At 43.7% G+C, this 14,126-nt stretch overlaps 2 protein-coding genes across 4 annotated transcripts in view; one reads left to right on the top strand and one right to left on the bottom strand.

The window, feature by feature from the left end:
• Positions 1–6,543: 6,543 nt before the first annotated feature.
• LOC119442215 (sorting nexin-14) lies at positions 6,544–10,375 on the bottom strand. Its single transcript, XM_037707002.2, has one exon. It carries the CDS (start codon positions 10,057–10,059, stop codon positions 7,441–7,443), a length of 2,619 nt encoding a protein of 872 aa, XP_037562930.1. The 5' UTR covers positions 10,060–10,375; the 3' UTR covers positions 6,544–7,440.
• LOC119442216 (nucleotide triphosphate diphosphatase NUDT15) overlaps positions 10,010–14,126 on the top strand; it is a 30,251-nt gene continuing 26,134 nt past the window's right edge. Inside the window, exons 1-2 of one of the 3 annotated variants that reach the window (XM_049661969.1) lie at positions 10,010–10,125; positions 10,822–10,879. In XM_049661969.1, the coding sequence (XP_049517926.1) occupies positions 10,014–10,125; positions 10,822–10,879 (170 nt within the window). In that variant the 5' untranslated portion in view covers positions 10,010–10,013. Of the gene's footprint in view, positions 10,126–10,537; positions 10,753–10,821; positions 10,880–14,126 lie in introns of those variants that run through there. The other 2 variants (XM_037707003.2, XM_049661970.1) reach the window with 2 other exon arrangements.

The following is a 14,126-nucleotide window of genomic DNA, read 5'->3' as shown; positions in this document are numbered from 1 at the left end:
ACTGATTGTCCGCGTAGTCAATAGCGAACAAGTGTAAGGGTTGTAAGTTCACAGACTGTCTAGACGCACTATATACAGTAAAACCTCGTATTTACATTAGTGGGGCAGGAAATCAGGTTCGTTATAAGTGGTGTCTAGTTAAAAGCAGAGAGGCACTAAAATAGCCTCAGTAATGCAAGAAGTGCATTCAAACACTCTGGAGGCTCGTAAAAATGTAGATTGTTAGTGGGAACACGACTGACGAGATTCTGCTAACAGCCATGAGCACCTGTGTCTTGTCTGTTATGATCGATAGCATGATGTAGCTGCAGATGAGTGAAGCTGCTTTCATGTGGCTGAGCGGTATTCGAAGTGCCCTTTGCCTCTCCAGGTTGACACAAAGAAAACCAAAGGGCACGCTGCATCGAGCAGTTCTGTACAATTTCTTGCTTCATGCTAAGTGGAGTCCACTTCAAATGGTAATCTGGTCTGAAGCGCCTGTGCTGGATTAGGGATCTCAGAAATCTTTTAATGAAATGATTTCGTTACAACAAATGTTCACTGTACTTTATAGTAGAACGCTTATGGAGTGTGAGTTAAGCTTTAGGATAATTTGCATTGTTGCAGTTTTGATTTCATTCATTTGCACTGGCAGTTTTCATGCAGTTTTGTAGACATTGAGCAAGTTGGTAGGCACCCAGTAGGCCAGTATATTGAGACAGACAAGAATAAAATAGAAGCAACACCACCACAGACACTTAATTCTGACAAATCCTTTATTTAAAATAAGCAGTCCTCGTAAATATACGTGTAAAATATATTGACTGCATATAAGTATTTTGCTTGTATATGTACCATGTTAATTTCTTCTGAACAAGTTTCAGAATCTATTGCTCAAATACCTACATTGTGTCCGTGTCTTCATTGGTACAGTCGCATTGGACATGAGCTGCAACACCGTGCCCATAGTCGGAGAGGCTACAAGACTGCATGATGGTGTTGACATACGAAAATTTAGTTAAATTAACACCAGTAATTGAAACAATGTTTGGTTCTCAAATTTTTTGTGCGCGGTGCCGCTGAGCAGTCTTGGGGCTCCTTCGATCATGGCCGTTGTGTTGCAGCTCATACTGAATGCAACTATACATGCGATATCATCATTACGGCTGGCTGTTTGTAATATGCTTGGGAGAATAGCTACAATGCTTGTGCTTATGCACTGCACCCATGACTCACAATATTTCAATTTGATTGCGAGTGAAGCACTTCACAACTATCAACTGTGTTGTGCCTGTGGTAAAATGCCCTGAAAGCTCAAAGTACTAATGCCATCATCACACGTGGTTTCCTGAATACAAAATGTGATGCCTCAGCATTGGCCACACATGCCTGTAGTGAAACAAGCTTTACATTTGTCTCTTGTGCACCCTTATAGGGACACTAAAAATAAACACTAAATCAGTTTAGACTGATGAAGTATTCTTTTAAAATTCTAGTTTCGTTAATCTCGCAGTAAGAGATTGATTGTTGTAACACAAAATGAAGCCCGAACTTCCTTTTTTTTTAATTTCACATTGAAACCCCAGTGCTGGCATGTCTGTGCATGTAATGTTGTGGATTTCAAAGTATATTCTTGCATTTACGCTTTTATAGTACTGTAATAATCCTCAAGCTCTTCAAGTTCAGTCTTTCATGCCTTTAGGATACGGTGTAGTCCATCTGTATCACTAAGAAAAGTATGCAGATCCAACCCGCATGTTGGAAACTGAGAAGAGGTTTCATGAAGTGGTTAAAGAAATGCAGCTGATTATATTCTGCACAGTATTTTGCACCTTGGCGATCACCTACCAGCCAGTGAAAAGTGGTAAGATGCGGAGACCCCCACCACATGACTGGATTGTACTGTCTCCTGGATTGGGCCCCTTTGTTACAACATTGTATCCAGGGTCGGCGCACCAATTAGAGCGTGCTGATCCTGGAAATAGTGCAGCAGTAAACTGCACTTTACTTGGCAAGAGACCAACCAAGCAGATACGCTAAACCTCAAACCGTAGCAAAGTAGGCATATAAAGCTTTGCTTTATTAAAGGAATTGTGCTTTTGATAATTTGTGTCTGTTACAATGAGGATATTTAGGTATCATTTGTTATACCACTACAAGACGACCAGCCAGGAAACCTGTGAGAGTAGTAAAGTCTACTTAGTACATAGTGCTGCCCCACATGTGAGCTATTTGGCAAAGAGAGCAACAGCATCCATGGTCAGGAAAGTCTGGGAGGGTTCGCGATGAAAGTGTCACTTTAAAATGAACTAGGACCGAGCAGGCAGCATCAAAACTTGCAGTATCACAGTGAGCTCATGTGGGAACTTCAAGGCAGCATCAGCACCCATCTTTCATCTCTGTATCTTTTTTGGCTTATCAAGCCTCTTTTTATGATAAGAGAGACTTTTTGGTATTGCAGAAGTGTAATTTGCTGATACACTGCAACTTTTCTTTCTCTTTGGCATCTCTTTAAAGAAGATGAGAGAAATATCAATCAATACTATAAGCTAGAGGTATAAAAAACATTTCAGGAATACCAGATAGGTCAGTCTTACCACAAAAGAAGGTTCGATAAACCAAAAGAGATGTAAAAATGTTGGTTTCACAAGAAAGGCGAAACAATGATGGCAATAGAAAAGTATTAGACAAGTACAGGAGGCAAGGTTCATTGTTTTATCGGCCTTGTATATTGCAGTAAACATTCAGTTACTAATTACATTGACAAACATGGTGTCATCATGCACAGGCAAACTTGATCTCAGTCGATGACCCCAAACAATCAGTTTCGAATGCTGGCATGAGCACCGGCAGCGGTGAGCAAATGCTTCATGCTGCCTCTCACTGTATTGTGTTTTAAAAACTTGAGATTATGCGATCTCCAACACTGGGCGCATGGGAACATAGCGCACATGAAGCCACCAGCCATCTCAGCTCACACTTAAGTCTTTTTACCCGCCGCAAGTTACATCCAAGATACGGCGCAAGGGCCGCGTATGCACTCGGCCGCACAAGCAGCCATGTGTAGCCACAGACGGACTCACCCACTTATCCACGGCTCACCCTCACAATCTTTGCTTCACACCCGTAGCATATGGCGCACGGAGCGCAATATACGGAACATCACAATGATGACGAAAGTTTGTTTGGAGTGTCCATATAATTATTATAGCAATAAAACAAGATGGGTAGCAATGCTGCCTTGAAGTACGTACACATTCTGGCTCGACATGATATCCTGTAGAACTACTGCAAGCTGGGCAAGTATGAGTGGGTTCACTATAAACATGCAAAAAATTTAGGACACAAAGCCAAGAAAAACAAGGATGCAGTGCGCCCTTGCCCGTCCTTGCTTTATTTCCTTGTTCTTGTGCATTGTTTAAAATGACATCATGGATTTCGACAGTGTCTATTCAGTATCTAGTTAATTATTGCCAATGAAGGACTAGATTACACTCTAAAAGAAACAACTCATCCTATGAAGTTCTGAGAATTTTTTTAATGGCAAAATGACACAAGTACAAGAAAATATTTTCAAATCTGCAAGATACTATTCATGTACCCACTATTGAGATTTCAGCATAAAACCCAAGAAAGGGAAGTTTGGATTCTCTCCTGTCCTGGTCTTACTTGAATTTGTTTTGCATCCTATTACATCATATTAAGTACGAATCAACTAGCACAGCAACAAGTATTAATAAATCTGACCTTTTTCACCAGTGATCTCCCTGTAGCAGTCTAAACGAATATAGTGTTACTCTTTAGCACCTCTTTAGAGGTGCAATTCAGAAGTAGTTTTCTAAGTGGTGTAATTTTTTGGCATCCTTTGTGCTTTGAAATTCAGTTGACAGTAAGTGCTGGCCAAAGGAAATACCGCGTCATGGCTGCTGAGGCATTTATAAGTAGGGTAAAATATTTTTTAGTTTAAGCCAAAAACAAGAAAGTACATCAAGTTTTTTCTACAGAGTTCAGTTTTAACTGAATAAGGACAGCGAAACCAAATTGCCAGAGAGCTAAGCTTGTGATTATGAGCGCAGATGCAAGACTACATGCACTCTGATACAAGGAGCTTCACGAGGTCTAGAGGTCACAAATCAGCCCATCAGCCTGCTGTAGAAACAATGCTAACTTCTTTTTTTTCCTTATTTGCATTTGCTTTGTCTGCGACTATGACAAAAACAAGAAACGAGGGTGGGGGGGGGGGGGGGGATATTATGCAGAGGGGACAAGCAATATCCCTGGCCTGGGAGCCTGGGTCCTCAAAGTCTTCACACGGTTGCTGCTCTGATGGATGAAGTGGCCAAGAACTGGGTAACATTAGGTCCTATCTACCTGGTCATTTGTCCTGTATTTTTCATTGAAGTGCTGTGCCTGCATAACATTACAAATAATTATCATTCTATTTATGTGCAAATATTGATTAGATGTTATCACTGTTCATTCCTGCAGAGTCACATAACTATATGGCATTGTGCCCCTGCTAGGCTGCACCTTGAAAACTTTATTCTTTGCACAAGATGCAACTAAAGCGTTGAATTGTTGAACCTTCAGTCATACAGTATATGTTTCCGCATTTTTTTAGACTATGTATTCAGGTTCTTTTCACCAGATATTCACATAAAAAATAAAAAACTGTAAGCTTACCGCAAGAAATTATCCACCAAAAACCAGTGAAAGATAATCAGGAAAATATCACAGAAGATTTTTTGGAGTGAAATTAAAGACAGAAAAAAGTATGCCTAATTTCGGGGAAATAAAAGTCGAAACCACTGACCGCCGTCCACGACAACAGCATAATGCACTTTCAGCCACCACTTCGTGCTTTTCACCCATTCTTGTATCTCTGTTTTCAATACACAGCTGCTATAAGTGTTAAAGTTGGATCAACAAAGCACAAATGATTACGGACAGTCTAGGATCTAGGATGTGCGAGGGTTGAATGAAAACTTTTGCTCTCACGTGTAGTCCAACTCTTTGAGAGTGATGAAACTTCGCGCTTCTGCTGAGAAAAGCTCTTTTATATTTCCATGCACTTCTCAGTCCTTCATTCAATCAACTGATGGTAATCTTATCGAAAAAAAATCTGTCGGAATGCATCCTTTGGGGATGATTATCTATGTTAATGCGATTAGCGTCCAAGTGGTGGTGCATACATAATTTGGAGATGGGAAATTCATTATTGGTAGAGATTTTATGATTATGTTTATGTTATAGAATTACGGGAATGTAATTTGTTTTTGGGTCAGTGCGGTTCGGGCACATACACAATGGCGCCCCATTCCCAGTGACCCAAGTTTTCTATTAGGTGAGACAGCAGCCAGCAGCAGGTTGTCTATTCAGGGCACATAACCAATCACCCGTGTTGTCTGCTTGGCCAAGCAGCAGCAAGCACATACCTAGTGGCCCAAGCTAGTAGACAACTTAGGTCAATAAGAAGAGTGGCGTAGAGAGGCTACATAGATTGATAGACACAAAGTTGCTGAAGTAGGCTAAAAATGTTAATTGCATTAAAAAAAAATTACCTTTTGCAAGTTGCGCCCCACATCTATATGAGCCATGACTGCACTGTCTGTGGAGAAATGTGCTCTTTTCAGGCATCTTTTCGTTGTTGTGAAGAATCGGCTATTCAAAATGCCGACTCGGTTCTTGTAATGAGTGGCCAACCAATCCATGAAAGAAACTTCATTTGATGCGGCGACACTTCAGTTGAAGATCAGCAATCAGCACTGACTGCTGCAATTTCCGTGCTGTTTAATTTTGGTTTTGCCCACTTGGCATAAATATTCACCAGTGCGCAACTCAACTTCAACAATGGCATGCACTCATTATTCAACCAACATTGCTGAGTAACATGATCATGCGTGATTAGGGAGTTAACATGAGTCACTGTTTCCTTTGTTGTTGCACATCGTGGATGACTGGAGCACAGTTCAATAGCATTGGACTGCTGTCCCCCTTATACATCAGTCATCCATGCATTTGATGTCACATAATATAGAACTGACTCCTACAATATTTTCTGCAGAATATTGTGAATCTCACTCAATGTGTCTTCAAACAAGGATGGTGCCAAAAATGTGTTTGATTCATAATGCAGCAATCACTGATGGGAGCTGGCAGTCTGGAGATTTAGAGCTCCTATTACAGATGATATTGCTCCATCTGCAACAAGCTTGGTAAGCAATAAGAAGAGCTGCAATGACAAAGAAGAAAATTCTTACACATCTCCTTTTCATGATGAGCAGAACTTCCTATCGAGCCCATGTATTGTCATAATGTGAAACCTTTCGTTAAATGCCATGTTGTGCTGCCTATTGGTTCAGCTTTACTAATAACCGACATCTGAAAAATGTATATTTTATGTGATATGTGTTAGGATAAACGTCCATGCTGCAAAATATGTCTACAAGAAAGAAAAATATGCTGCCTGTATCTTCCTTGTTTAAAAATATTGCACAATTTATGGCTCAACCTACATAAAACAAATGTCCTCTTACTTGCTACACAAAAGCAAAACTACCTGCAAAGTGTCTGGAAATTCTTTATTTACCGAGTTGTTACATTTAACCACACAGCAACATTAACACAAAACAATGCACACAAAATAAATTAGCATTTATGAGCAGCTAACATAGCATAACTTCAGTATTTAAGCCTTCTCCCTCTTTTCTTGCACTGCGCCCTAACCACTACTGGCTTTCGCACAGTGTGACAATTAAAATATTTATGCGGTTGATGTTATCCTTACCTAACTCCAACCTACAGTTCTGATTACCTAAATAAGGTGTTATACAATGGTGTAAGTGCCGCTAGAGAGTGCTACTACATCAGCACACCACTCTAAAGCACTAGTAATAAAGAACTAAAATCTATGGAGTACACATTTCAAGCTACCACATGTATTATCCAGGATTTTGGTAACTAACAAAAGGATTCCCCAGGCTAAATGCATTTTACCTCTCAAGTGAGCACAATCAGCACTTGTGCAACAAAGCATGGTTCTCACTAAGAGACATCACGGGGTAGTTGTGTAATCTAACAAGCTTGTTGACGATTACAATAACCTGTCTAAGACAGTGGCAAGCAGTGACTTGTCTTTCCAGGCATTGCAAGACTGATTATGCTTGCGATAGATGACCAGTAATCTTATAAAAGTGACAATATTCACAAATGGCACCTATCATCTGATAGAAGTGATCCCGAGATCATCTTTCCGATGTCAAAACAATGGAACACACATATTTATACATATCACACCCAACGACCACCCACTCCGGAGTGGTATCTGCCAATGTTCATAGTCCTATCCTAACATAAAATAAACTATCATTTTTGTCTTGCATCACATACAAAGAAGATAAGACGACTAGACAGCACAATGAGGCTAGAAAAACTAAAGGAATGCCTTCTCCCTCTCTTCTTTTATGCGGCCCATCCCTTCATTTCAGGAAACATCTCCTCGACCAGAAGATCGAGTAGCACATAGGAGATCTGCTTGTTGAGCAGGGGCTGCTGTATTGCCTGAAATACAGTCTCCACAGCTAGAGCGTGATATCTAGGGCCAATCATCCGCACCAAAATGTCTGGAAGAAACTGCTCCATTCCGAGGCGTGTCTCTGTAGCTCGGGCACATTTTTGTGCCTGGGTTCGTGGTGGTTCATCTTCGCGCAGCACAGCCTCACTGAGTAAGTTTATAATGAGTGTTAGCCGGCCAGGGGCAAGAGCTTGCTTTAGCTTGCCTTCCAGATAACGTTCAGTCACTCCCTGGACTGAGCACCGCAGGAGAGGAACCAAGGCGCGGAGAAGCCTCAACAACCACGGTGCAGCGTGAAAGAGAACATCGGCAAGGTGAACACCATAGTCATACACAAACTCCATGGTGTTGCTCTGGGCACAAAGTTGAGAGGATGATCGTGGTGGGCCCTGGCGGTTCTTTTGCAGCAGAGGCGCACGCTGTGGCCGCACGTGCCTCCTGGGTGCATCCAGAAGGTCTGGACGTGGACGTGGCGGTGCTTGTTGCGTGGACGCAAGGAATGTTTGTAGAAATGGCTCCAAATGTTGTCCCTTTTCTTTGAGAAGCCGCATTGGCACAGTACGAAACATCTTTCCCAGGCGAATGTCAGGCAGAAAGCTGGCAGTGAACTCTACGTCGAGGCGGAGAAAACTGTACAACAACTCAGAGCTTCGCAGAGGTGGCAAGGTAAGTAGGTCCTGGAGGTACTTTTCAAGCACAGTGCGACATGCCTGCAACTGCTGTCTGGCTGGTGACCTACGTGGTGGCAAAGGTGTGACTGCAAGCTCTCCATGGAACTCCAGAAGTTTTGCTTCAAGCACATAGAACTCGTGATGCCTCCGTACAACTGACCAGTGTAAGTCTTCCGGACTATCTCCATTGCCAACATCAATGCGCTGAACTTCCACTACAAATGCAACATAGTGTCTGTGCTGCATGTCAATTCTAGTCTCTGTTCTTGGAATAGAGACCCTCCAAGCAGTCAAGTCTTTTAGCCTTGAGTCGTTTGTAATTAATGGCACCTCTGGCACCTGTGGTTCTTCAGCACATTGTATAGCCTCCTGTGGTGCATCTTCTTCCAGGCCATCATCAGCAGTGGCCCAGAAAGCATCCTTAAGTTTGTGACCAAGTTTTGCTACACTCCAGCTCTTGCCAGGGTTGCGGTCTTGGCCTTTTTGCATTTGAGCAATGGCACGCACCTTGCAAATAAGCTCAAAGTATTTGTCACTCTCAAAAAACAATGGACAGAAGACTTCTTCAAGAAGTGAGTAAACACCATCTGATGCTGCATATAGCAAAGGAGACTTCTGTAGTTCAACAATTTCATCAGGACCACGTTCCAGGATAGTGTGTATCTTTTCAGCTGTCCCTGGAGCAAGGGGCACCCTTTTGGGAGTGTCCTCTGCCATGTATTCAATGTAAATTTCATTTGCTTGGTCATGCAATTCAAGCCGATCATCAGGGCTTAGTTCTGGGTTCAATATCCGTAAATGAAAGTTGTCAAGCGCACTGTAAAAGTCGTAAAGGTGCCGTGCGCCCTGGTCCTGAAGGAATTCCAAGAATGAGAACTGTGTCGCAGGATCACCAAGCACCGACTGGAGATCGTGGGAGTGATGGACGCCGTGAGAAGGCGACGGTGGCGCTCTTACAAAGTTCTCCAAGAATTCCACGCGCTGACAGTCGAGTGGAAGGATGGTCATTGGCGCCTTGTCTAAAAAAAGGAGAAGAAGGTGATTCACAATGTCCGGGTCTGCGATCACATCCATCGCTTTGAGAAGGACGGTGTTCCCAATAAGCTCACGTAGAAGCGTGCAAGCGCTTTTGCATTTGACATAGCGCGCCGGTAGCAGTCGCAACACGAGGCTCTCAGACAAAAGCCGCAAGTACTGATGCTCTGCTTCACGACTTCCAACAGCAACATGCACTTGGGATCCCATGCTGCTCAATACTAGGCGCCCCTGGTCAGCAGCGTCGGAGAGCACAACGCGAGACCTGAGGATCGCGTCCAGGTGAGATATTGCGGCCTGCGCAACGGGTCCCGTGATGAAGCGTACCAGATCGACGTCTGCAGCTCGCCGGCACAAGGCGGCCAACAGGTGACGAAGCACAAGGCGCAGTTCGTGAACGAAAGCTTGATCACCGCTGACGTCCCGAAACCAAATGTGCACGTATTCACGCAGAATTCCGTTAAGGAAAGACTGCAGCGCCTGGTCAACTTCCTTTGGCACTTTGAGATCTTTCCACGGAAAAAGAGCGTACTCATCTGCCGCGCCGCCGGCTGAGTCGCAGAAACGACGCCTAGGCCCCTTTTTTTCCGTTCGCTTCCTTGTTACGAACAAGTCCGGGACTTCAAAGTGTCCATGCTTGAGAAGGCGCATCCAGACACAGCCACATATGAAGGAACATATCACAGTCACTCCTGAGAGTACGCCCAGCCACAAGACACACGCCGCTGCGACGCCTAGGACGACGACGACCGCTGATGAGAGCAACTTGTCGTGACATACAATCACGCTATAGGAATGCATCTCTGCGTATTTTGCCGAAACGTAGCGGCGTGATCTGTCTCAAGACCGAAACATCATCGCACTCATGTACGGGAACGGTTCGTACTCACTAAAAACATGCGCGAGCGTTGGCTTAATTACGACGTCCATGATTACTGATTTACCCCGATTGCATGTTTCTAGCTCTTCAGTAACAGGCATCAGCGTCACCTTGAGCGCACAGTAGCTGTTTTCGCTATGAGGCTCTAACGTTTCCTTGGGTTTCGCGTTTAGTTCGGCAGCTCGATAGAAAGCGATGGGACGCCATATGACTGTATGACGCCATATGATGCAGCGGAAATGACATAAGGCCACTGACGAATGGTGTAGGAGCAGCAAATCTGCCGCTAACTCAGCGTTATTTGAATAATTGTTTCAATGAAGTTAAACTTTTGCATAAAGTTTTATATTATATTTAGTTTGGAACTTTATTGATGTCTGAACGCATGTGGCGCCGTCTGTAGCCTTTAGTAGCCTATGCGTGCCGCTGTATTCAACCGGGCGAGTTGCGAGTTTTGGTAGTTTTGGCAAGTTTAGGTTGGTTAGTGGCTGTTTAGTGCGGTGCACTTCACGCGAAATCTGAGCTCACAATAAAACGTCGGACACAAACGTGATGGAAGAAGGTAGGATCTTAAAACGGGACAGAAACAAACAGCATACCTATGGTCTGCTGCGGTAAAAACACTGATCCATCGTAGGGCATGCATGTGCTTCGTGTCAAAATTTCACCTTGTTTTTCCGCAGGTCAGGAACTCAGAGAAGATAGCGCAGCTGGCGCTGCAGACTCGACGCCACTTCAAAAGTAAGAGTTCAACGCTGCTTAATGAACCGATTTCTTTGTCGGATAGACTTCGTGCACGCACCATTTCGTCGGCACAGTACGTGCGCCACACTCCCACGTCCAAAAAAGACGCGGATGGTTCAAACTTCATCCATGGGTTCAAAGCACTGGGAACCAACAATATGGCTGTACTTTCGGCACGTGACGCAAGAGACTGCATAGCAGCTAATCATAAGCTGCTCGTAACGCTTATAATACTTCAACATGTGGAAGGGAACGCACAGAAGCCGCAATTGCTTGTTACCTTTTAGGCTCCGTACACTAGTTTGGTGGCGTCACGGAGCAGCGCCGACCTGTGCCGCCTGTGTCAGCTGCGCTCAACCACGGGAGGATACCTCCAGTGTTGCTTATAGGGTTGTCTTAAATCTAGCAAGGCGACATGCGATATTTGAAGTGCTTTTAATGGAAATGCATTGCACGTTTTACATTCACTTTTATTTGCTTTTGAAAGCAGATAATGCGTCATTGACAGTGATGAAAGCAAGGCACACAGGCCGAAAATGTAAACGACACTTGATATGATGCAGCATATGCCATAACAATTAATGCTGCAAAAATATGAATAAGAGCGACACATTTAACAACAATTGTGTTGAGTCTGCTTGCGAAAAGTAAAGCGTGCGCCCTCTTGTCGGAAACAGCGCAATGAAATGAAGGATGCAGGAAGAGATCGGTGCTGAAAAAAAAAATTAGGTTCTTGGGTTTTTTTTACATGCCAAAACCACAATATGGTTATGAGACACGCCATAATAGAGGACTCCCACCTGGAGTTCTTTAACGTGTACCCAATGCATAGTACACAAGCATTTTTGCATTTCGCCCCCATCGAAATGTGGCTGTGGCGACTGGGATTCGATCCCGTGCCCTCGGGCTTAGCAGCACAATGCCAAAGCCACTGCACCACCACAACAGGTAAATTGGCGCTGCCTGACAGTCAAACATTTCCAATAAACATAGGTAAACATATGTACCACCCATATCAAAGGCAGTAAATTTCAGCTCTCACGAATAGAAACGACAGCCGCGAATGGATGGGAATTTTCGGAAAGCTGAATCGACATGTTATTAATCGTGTGGGCAGATTACTACTGCTGGATCGAGTAATAGCTAGCAGCCTGCAGTTAGTAGGTGAACCCTGCACTGGCAGTTTCTTTACTTTAGCGAGGATATAATTCACGTGTCAACCCTTTACTTTGCTATACAGCTTCAGAGCACAATGGAAATTTGCTGACGTTTGCGATGTGGCCTGGTACTCGAGGGGACAGTTAAGTGCGCTGAGCATTCTAACATACGGTCCCTCCCTCCAGAGGTACCTTTTCTATGCGTGAAAGGGGCATTCTGTCTCGCCAACACACTTGTGACGCAGAATAAAAGATCAGGCATTGGCATGCGGTGACAGCACATATATGAGCCTTGCAGTAAAACAAACACTTCATTTTTGTTGTAATCTCTCCCCAATATTGCCCACATCTGTTATTGCCATACAGGGTTGATCAATTTTGCAACGTGCTTGCTTTCGACATCCTTGGGGAAGACTTTTATTGATATGTCACAATGCAGCAGGCCACATGGCGACACTTTTTGGATGTTATTCCAAAAATTCCACCTATGACATTCCACCTATGCTTCTGAACTTTTTTTGTGAACAGCACATTACCAATTTGCGTGTAATGAAATGCTTGAATTGCTTTAACAGCTTTAGTTTAATAAGCAAAACAGCACCCACCACAATTTCGTCATGCAGTAGGGGTTGCACAATGTAGTTAACAATAAAGAGGGGTCAAATTGTTTATGCAAAATGTAAATGTCATTTCATTAACCGTTTACCTCCCTAGGACGAGATTATCACGTCCACTGCAAAAAGTCTCAATTCCTCTTACCAAAGATGATCTGAGCAAGTCCATGCATCTAGTTCTCTCTTTTATGCACAGATGGTGCTACAATACAATGAAAAACTTTGTAGAAACATGTTTAACGTTACAGACAAGGAAAATGGCGTCATGCACAGAAGCTAACTTTCTCCCATACCTAAATAATTGTTTTTGTTCTTAACAAATTTTTAAAGCGCGAGCAAGAGACGCGGCACGAAAGGAAGGTCAAACACAGGACAGGCGCTACTTTCAACTGTTTATTCCACAACGTCGTCATGAAATATATGAGAAAGGTACATGCGCAGAAGCATTTAAAAAAAAAAGATAAGAAAAAAATGTATAAGAAATGCCTGACTAATTTACATGCGCGTCAAGGATATACAAACTCTTTTGCGCTACAGACTTAAAGAAGGCTCACTGATGCAACATCCCCCCCCCCCCCTCAGTTTTTATGTGATAGGCTTCCAGTATCTAGCGAGCCTGCTCATTGTGGCTTTTACCAAGAATCTTCGCATCATAAAATAATGCCTTACATCCGCAAGAGTTCACGTGATCTGCCAAATGCATTCGCTCCTTTTTAATATTCAAGGCGTGCTCTCTAAATCGGTCATTCACGCACCTTCCTGTTTGACCGATATAGCTTTTGCCACAGAACAAAGGAATGTCATAGGCAACTCTGCAGGTGCAGTTGAATAGGGTGAAAGGTGGTTCTTACGGCAACCTCTCCTTGTTTCGCTTGCTGTTGTTATGCGAGGGCAAAGACAGTCGAGTTGTTGGGGGCAGGAAAAAAACCACTCCAACGTAGTGCCTATTCGTGACCTTCTTGAGGTTATGTGAAACCTTGTGGATGTAAAGAACTACTTCAAGTGCACATTTTTCTCGCCTGAAATCTTTATTCTCCCTTTTTCCTTGCTTAAACGTCTGCAACAGACCCTCAGCAACTGCAGAGATAACTGTTGGAGGGAATCCTGCCACCATCAGTTTTGTCACCTGCGCTTGGAAGCTCTCTTGCATCGTGTGGTGGCACGATTTCTTAAACTACTCCGAACTCCAAAGCAACCATCGTTCCCACCCGAGGTCAGAAGCAAGATCAAGGCGAGCCCCATCCCGAAGCACATGAGTCGTGAACTCCACTAAGGACGACGCAAGGCTCGCGTCGACAGACAGCCCCGACAATTCAAGGGTGACCTGTACGTAACGTACATGGACGTGACGGCATACCCCGCAGGGGGCCTTTCGCGGTAAACGCCGTGAACGGGAGAAACAACTCCTTAACCCTTGCGACCTCCTCATCTGCAGGCTGAGACCATAGCCGCGGCGCTAGTAATAAAGCAACA

Source organism: Dermacentor silvarum, chromosome 2, assembly GCF_013339745.2.
Source record: "Dermacentor silvarum isolate Dsil-2018 chromosome 2, BIME_Dsil_1.4, whole genome shotgun sequence".
NCBI lineage: Eukaryota > Metazoa > Arthropoda > Arachnida > Ixodida > Ixodidae > Dermacentor > Dermacentor silvarum.
This window is presented reverse-complemented; position numbering and strand designations above follow the sequence as displayed.

Coding starts and splice junctions, on each gene's coding strand:
- LOC119442215 (XM_037707002.2), bottom strand. CDS start 10,059: ATGCATTCCTATAGCGTGATTGTATGTCACGACAAGTTGCTCTCATCA.